Source organism: Hyla sarda, chromosome 2 (assembly GCF_029499605.1).
Source record: "Hyla sarda isolate aHylSar1 chromosome 2, aHylSar1.hap1, whole genome shotgun sequence".
NCBI classification, from domain to species: Eukaryota; Metazoa; Chordata; class Amphibia; order Anura; family Hylidae; genus Hyla; species Hyla sarda.
Window position 1 is genome coordinate 113,824,785 of NC_079190.1, and position 8,102 is coordinate 113,832,886.

Consider the following 8,102-nt stretch of genomic DNA (forward strand, 5'->3'; position numbering starts at 1 on the left):
ACCCACGAGAGCTGAGTGTGAGCGTGCGTTTCCCAGACGTGGGGGACGGATTGGGCAATCCACCAGAAAATGTTCAGTACTGGCACAGTACAAACAAAGATTCTCTTCCTTACGGCGATTCCTCTCTTCCAGGGTCAGGCGAGACCGATCCACTTGCATGGCCTCCTCGGCGGGAGGCCTAGGCGCAGATTGCAGTGGAGACTGTGGGAGAGGTGGCCAGAGATCTAAGTCTTTTTCCTGGCGGAGCTCTTGATGCCTCTCAGAAAAACGCATGTCAATGCGAGTGGCTAGATGAATGAGTTCATGCAGGCTAGCAGGAGTCTCTCGTGCGGCCAGAACATCTTTAATGTTGCTGGATAGGCCTTTTTTAAAGGTCGCGCAGAGAGCCTCATTATTCCAGGAAAGTTCAGAAGCAAGAGTACGGAATTGTATGGCGTACTCGCCAACGGAGGAATTACCCTGGACCAGGTTCAGCAGGGCAGTCTCAGCAGAAGAGGCTCGGGCAGGTTCCTCAAAGACACTTCGAATTTCCGAGAAGAAGGAGTGTACAGAGGCAGTGACGGGGTCATCACAGTCCCAGAGCGGTGTGGCCCATGACAGGGCTTTTCCAGACAGAAGGCTGACTACGAAAGCCACCTTAGACCTTTCAGTAGGAAACTGATCCGACATCATCTCCAGATGCAGGGAACATTGGGAAAGAAAGCCACGGCAAAACTTAGAGTCCCCATTAAATTTGTCCGGCAAAGACAGGCGGAGGCTAGGAGTGGCCACTCGCTGCGGAAGAGGTGCAGGAGCTGGCGGAGGAGATGGTTGCTGCTGCTGTAGCTGAGACTGAATCTGCTGTAGCTGCGACTGGAGTTGCTGAGCCATGGTGGTCAAGTACGACAGCTGGTGATCTTGTTGGGCAATCTGTCGGGCTTGCTGGGCGACCAGTGTGGGGAGGTCGGCGACAACAGGCAGAGGAACTTCAGCGGGATCCATGGCCGGATCTACTGTCACGATGCCGGCTGGCAGGAGGTGGATCCTCTGTGCCAGAGAGGGATAGCGAGGACCGTGCTAGTGGACCGGTTCTAAGACACTACAGGTTTTCACCAGAGCCCGCCGCAAAGCGGGATGGTCTTGCTGCGGCGGTAGTGACCAGGTCGTATCCACTAGCAACGGCTCACCTCTCTGGCTGCTGAAGATAGGCGAGGTACAAGGGAGTAGGCAGAAGCAAAGTCGGACGTAGCAGAAGGTCGGGGGCAGGCGGCAAGGTTCGTAGTCAGGGGAGATAGCAAAGTTCTGGTACACAGGGTATAAACACACAAAAACGCTTTCACTAGGCTCTAGGGCAACAAGATCCGGCAAGGAAGTGCAAGAGAGGAGACTAGATATAGCCAGGAAACAGATGGGAACCAATTAAGCTAATTGGGCCAGGCACCAATCATTGGTGCACTGGCCCTTTAAGTCTCAGGGAGCTGGCGCGCGCGCGCGCCCTAGAGAGCGGAGCCGCGCGCGCCAGCACATGACCGCAGGAGACGGGAACGGGTAAGTGACCTGGGATGCGATTCGCGAGCGGGCGCGTCCCGCTGTGCGAATCGCATCCCCAACGGCCATGACAGGGCAGCGCTCCCGGTCAGTGCTGACCGGGGAGCTGCAGGGAGAAAGGCGCCGTGAGCGCTCCGGGGAGGAGCGGGGACCCGGAGCGCTAGGCGTAACAAGGAAATTATTTTCTTTTTGGAACACAGTGCTCTCTGCTGAATCATGAGCACAGTGCTCTCTGCTGACATCTCTGTCCATTTTAGAAACTGTCCAGAGCAGCATATGTTTGCTATGGAGATTTCTCCTACTCTGGACAGTTCTTAAAATGGACAGAGATGTCAGCAGAGAGCACTGTGCTCGTGGTGTCAGCAGAGAGATCTGTGTTTCAAAAAGAAAATAATTTCTTTTGAATGCTGGCGGTGCTTTCACACTAGTGGTAGCTTGAGACGAAGTCTACAACCCACACAAGTGGCTCAGGTAGTGCAGCTCATCCAGGATGGCACATCAATATGAGCTGTGGCAAGAAGGTTTGCTGTGTCTGTCAGCTTAGCTTCCAGAGCATGGACGTGCTACCAGGAGACAGGCCAGTACATCAGGAGAATTGGAGGAGGCCGTAGGAGGGCAACAACCCAGCAGCAGGACCGCTACCTCCGCCTTTGTGCAAGGAGGAGCAGGAGGAGCACTGCCAGAGCCCTGCAAAATGACCTCCAGCAGACAACAAATGTGCATGTGTCTACTCAAACGGCCAGAAACAGACTCCATGAGGGTGGTATGAGGTCCCGACGTCCACAGGAGGGGGTTGTGCTTACAGCCCAACACCGTTCAGGACGTTTGGCATTTGCTAGAGAACACCAAGATTGGCAAATTCGCCACTGGCGCCCTGTGCTCTTCACAGATGAAAGCAGGTTCACACTGAGCACATGTGACAGACGTGCCAGAGTCTGAAGATGCCGTGGAGAACATTCTGCTGCCTGCAACATCCTCCAGCATGACCGATTTGGCAGTGGGTCAGTAATAGTGTGGGGTGGCATTTCCATGTGCTTGCCAGAGGTGGCCTGACTGCCATTAGGTACCGAGATGAGATCCTCAGACCCCTTGTGAGACCATATGCTGGTGCATTGGCCCTGGGTTCTTCCTAATGCAACACAATGCTAGACCTCATGTGGCTGGAGTGTGTCAGCAGTTCCTGCAAGAGGAAGGTATTGATGCAATGGACTGCCCCGCCTGTTCCCCAGACCTGAATCCGATTGAGCACATCTGGGACATCAGTCTCATTCCATCCACCACAGACTGTCCAGGAGTTGGCAGATGCTTTAGTCGAGGTCTGGGAGGACATCCCTCAGGAGACCATTCGCCACCTCATCAGGAGCATGCCCAGGCATTGTAGGGAGGTCATATGGGCACGTGGAGGCCACACACACTACTGAGCCTCTTGTTGACTTGTTTTAAGGACATTACATAAAGTTGGATCACCCTGTAGTGTGGTTTTCCACTTTGATTTTGAGTGTGACTCCATATCCAGACCTACATGGGTTGATAAATTAGATTTCCATTGATAATTTTTGTGTGATTTTGTTGTCAGCACATTCAACTATGTAAAGATGAAAGTATTTCATACGATTGGTTCATTCATTCAGATATAGGATATGTAATATTATTGTTCCCTTTATTTTTTTGAGCAGTGTATACATATAAAAACAATAGTGCAGAACTCCAATGTGCAAAAAATAGTGAATTTATTGTCTCACATCAGAGCAGCAACGTTTCAGTCCCACACTGGAACCTTTTTCATTTGACTGAATACATATACTACATATGTATTCCGTCGCTGTTCTCTAAGCCCAGCTATGGTGGGATCCACAAACTGCACTTACAATTAAAAGGGTATGCCGGTGGAAAAAAATAATTTTTCAAATCAACTGGTGCCAGAAAGTTAAAAAGATTTGTAAATTACTTCCATTTAAAAATCTTAATCCTTCCAGTATTTATCAGCTGCTGTATGCTACAGATACACAACAGAGACATTTTTGAAGTTCTTTCCAGTCTGACAACATTGCTCTCTGCTGACACCTCTGTCCATGTCAGGAACTGTCCAGAGCAGGAGAGGTTTTCTATGGGGAAATTATTCTAATCTGGACAGTTTCTGACATAGACAGAGGTGACAGCAGAGAGCACTGTGGTCAGACAGGAAAGAAATGCACAATTTTCTCTGTAGTATACAGCAGCTGATAAGTACTGGAAGGCTTCAGATTATGAAATAGAAGTAATTTACAAATCTGTGTAACTTTCTGGCACCAGTTGATTTGAAAATATTTGTTTCCACCGGAGTTCCCCTTTAATATCACATGACTGCTTAACAATATGTGGGAAAACTTTACACATGGGCCTCCCAAATGAAGGGGTGGTATTAGGGGGGCCAAGATGGACAGATGCATGCAAGAGTTTTTGTAAGCTAGGAGGCTCTGCAGATTGGATCCCCTGATGCAACCTGAAAATATAACATGTAATAGTCCCAATGAAAATGCAGTCAGTCTATAGGTGGCATGTTATAGAGCAGGAGGAGCTGAGCAGATTGATATGTGGGAAAAGACTCGCCATAACTTATAATTTTATCATGTACACCTCTGCTTACTCTGGGCTTAGATGTCCAATGGGCATTCCCATATTCAATCACTGATTAGGACCTCCCACTGGACTCCAGAGCCCAGAGTGAAAAAGTTATGCACATTTTATCCTATAACTTAAAGGGGTACTCCTGTTGAAAACTTTTTTTTTTTTTTTTTTTTAGATCAACTGGTGCCAGAAAGTTAAACAGATTTGTAAATTATTTCTATTAAAAAATCTTAATCCTTCCAGTACTTTTTAGGGGCTGTATACTACGGAGGAAATGTTTTTTCTTTTTGAATTTCTCTTATGTCACGACCACGGTGCTCTCTGCTGTCCTCTGCTGTCCACTTTAGGAACTGTACAGAGCAGGAGAAAATCCCCATAGCAAACATATGCTGCTCTGGATGGTTCCTAAAATGGACAGAGGTGTCAGCAGAGAGCACTGTACTCGTGACATCAGAGAAATCCAAAAAGAAAAGCATTTCCTCTGTAGTATATAGCCCTTAAAAAGTACTGGAAGGATTAAGATTTTTGAATAGAAGTAATTTACAAATCTGTTTCACTTTCTGGCACAATTGATAAAAAAAAAAAAATTACATGGGAGTACCCCTTTAATATATATATATATATATATATATATATATATATATACACACACACTCAGCTGCTCCTGTTCTATAATGTGGTGCCTACAGATAAATCTGCATTTTCCTTTTAGGGTAGGGTCTCATGTACCGTATTTTGCATTTTCTACCGCTGATTTTGTGGCCCCTACCCTTGTCCAGAACCGCCAGAGTCTCCAACGTTAACTCCTTCTTCGCTCTAGACCAACAGGAACTTTTCTCTTAACCACACCACTTAGTCCCTGCAATGCACTTTTCTTTGGGTATTAAATCGTGGGAAATATATGGCAGTGTTATGTAGGCAGTATATGGTAGTATTTGGACCCTGTATGACGGCATTATATAGGCACTGTATGGCAGTATTATTTGGGTACCTTAATAGAAATACTGCAAGGACATTGTTTGAAAGTACTATTTAGTATAACAGGGCAGTATTCCAGAATATATCATACTGTGATCTGCCTAGAGTTACATATTCTTGGCTAACACCTATAACCACGACTATTCCAATATCACGTTTACGCTGATCAGAAAGTTTTTTTGCTGTGACTACGAAGCTGCTTGGCCCTAAATAGTACATTCTTTGTGACTGTGAGAACATATCCTAACCAACATTGATTTTCATGGTCTGATAAAATAGACGTCCATTGGTTATACCAGTGTTCTCTAAACAGTCTGCTTCTGGCTGTTGCAAAACTACATCTCCCAGCATGCCCGGACAGCCTTCGGCTGTCCGGGCGTGCTGGGAGTTGTAGTTTTGCAACAGCTGGAGGCACACTGGTTGAGAAGCACTCTGTTAGATGCTATAACCATAGATACCGCAATGATCAACCTGCTTTTTATGATTGGTCACATTCACAGTATCATCTTAAAAAACCTAAAAGAGGAACCTAAAAGCTCGGCTCAACCAAGAAACACAGAAGGAGGGGGTCACTAAAGTCCAGCCACCCGAAAATGTGCTAGTCAATACTCAGAAGGTTTAGTGCAGTCCAAATCCGATAGCATCCTCCCTATCCCAACCCTTGGGCTCTAGTGGAAGAATGTCAAATTTAATATGGACACATTAAAGCATAATGATGCTATGAGTAAGAGTCACTTGTCTGGTGGAAACGTGTCAGAACTTTTATGTATCCTTAATAAAAGCCATCTACTGATGTAGCAGAGCTGAATGTCACAAAACTTTTGTTATGTAGTCCTATGGAAGCCACATTATAAATATCATCAGTCACACACAATATCTATCTATATATTTATCTATATATCTATCTCATATCTATCTATCTATCTATCTATCTATATATCTCATATCTATCTATCTATCTATCTATCTATCCCATATCTATCTATCCATATATCTCATATCTATCTCATATCTATCTATCTATCTATCTCATATCTATCTATTTCATATCAATCTATCTATCTCATATCTATATATCTATCATCTATCTATCTCATATCTGTCTATCTATCTCATATCTATCTATCTCATATCTATCTATCTCATACCAATCTATCTCATACCAATCTATCTCATACCACTCTATCTCATATCTATCTATCTATTTCATATCTATCATCTAACTATCTCATATCTATCTATCTCATATCTATCTATCTCATATCTATCTATTATCTATCTCATATCTATCTATCTATTATCTATCTCATATCTATCTATCTATCTATCTATCATCTATCTATCATAAGAGCTTTTAGGGGTGTATTCACACTTTCAGTATCCTGTACATATTTGATGCTCAGGATTTGAGGCTGCAGATTTCAATGTAAACTAAATGCATTTGAAGTCAATGGGCAGCAAAATCTGCAGCACAAATATGCAGGTGTGAACGTACCCTAATGCATTAAAGTTTTCAGCATTAAACAGGTTAATATAGAGGTTATCTCCTATTGGCAGAGAGGTGCCCAGCTGTGTACCTCAGTCAGATGCATGGTCCTCCTGGCACGTCCAGTCCCCTGTCCCTCCAACGCACAACTCCCCGCACAGCCCATACAGGACACATAACCTGACATACAGCGCAGCGGTGCGACACAGCAGAGCCGTGTGTGTGACTAGTGTGCTGCGTGCTGAGCAGAGGGCAGAGCTCCGCCTGGGGGCGGTCTAGGAGAGGCGCAGTCACTACATGATCCAGCCTGATGTGTCAGCCGGCTGTGTGCCCAGCACTACCACCAATACTGACACACACATGCCTGGAGAAGCTCAATTAAGGAGGCTGTAGAGCAGTGGTCTCCAACCTGCGGACCTCCAGATGTTGCAAAACTACAACTCCCAGCATGCCCGGACAGCCAGCGGCTGTCCGGGCATGCTGGGATTTGTAGTTTTGCAACATCTGGAGGTCCGCAGGTTGAAGACCACTGCTGTAGAGCTATAGAGGTGTCCTCTGTTAGTTCTGACATAGCAGAGAGGAATTTGTCATTTAAAGTGCCTCCTCTTTTATGCATTTCTTATGTCATAAATAAGTGAGAATTCAAGATCTTAAAGGGACACATTGCTCAGAGGAAGAGAATTTTAAAACCGCCTGCTGTCATGTCGGATCTATGCCGTACCCCATTCATTTCAATGAGCCGACCTGAGTCAACTAATGACTCCGGTTGGGTAATTTTCTGACCATATTCAGGTTTTTGGCCCGAAATGAAAAACGCAGCAGACCTGATAGGATAGGTGGAATTACGAGCTGATAAGATTGGGGGAATATGAATGCAAATCTACACCAGCCCTGACCTGGCTTACAAAACTGCCTTTGGAGAGGATTTTTAAAAAGTCGCAGCGGAGAGAAGGAATCATACAAAGTGGTGTTCTGAAGTGAGTAAATCGAATTTATGATAGATAGGTCCCAGGAAAGCAAAACCAAACTATAAAAAAAGCTTCACAACACACTTTCAAAAGACACACAAGACACACTCGGACAGGTCCTGCTCCATATTATCTAGTCTTTGTTTTTTATTGCAGGACAGAGAAATGTTTGTTCCACTGTTAGCAAAGCGCGTGGTTACTGGCTGTACATTTGTGGGGATACCTCTCTAAAAGGGGTACTCCGCCTCTTGATATCTTATCCCCTATCCAAAGGCGGGACCCCCGAGATCTCCCTGCTGCACCCAACGTTCGTTTAGAGCATCGGGTGCAGCGCCAGAGGCTTGTGACATCACGGCCCATGCCCCGATCGGGATGTCATGGCCACACACCCTCAATGCAAGTCTACGGGGGGGGGGGGGGGGCGTGATGGCATTGCCAGTCATTTAGCACAGAGTGAAGTTCGCTCCTTGCACCGGATGTCTGAGGTACCGCAGCCAAGATCGCGGGGACCCCAGTGGAGGGACCCCTGCAGTGAG

General features: G+C 46.0%; 1 protein-coding gene across 2 annotated transcripts in view; it reads right to left on the minus strand.

Moving 5' to 3' along the window:
* TNS2 (tensin 2) overlaps positions 1-6,809 on the minus strand; it is a 181,570-nt gene extending 174,761 nt beyond the window's left edge. For both annotated transcript variants that reach the window (XM_056555326.1, XM_056555323.1), the window contains exon 1: positions 6,690-6,809. In XM_056555326.1, the coding sequence (XP_056411301.1) occupies positions 6,690-6,785 (96 nt within the window). In that variant the 5' untranslated portion in view covers positions 6,786-6,809. The remainder of the gene's footprint in view (positions 1-6,689) is intronic.
* Positions 6,810-8,102: the final 1,293 nt, after the last annotated feature.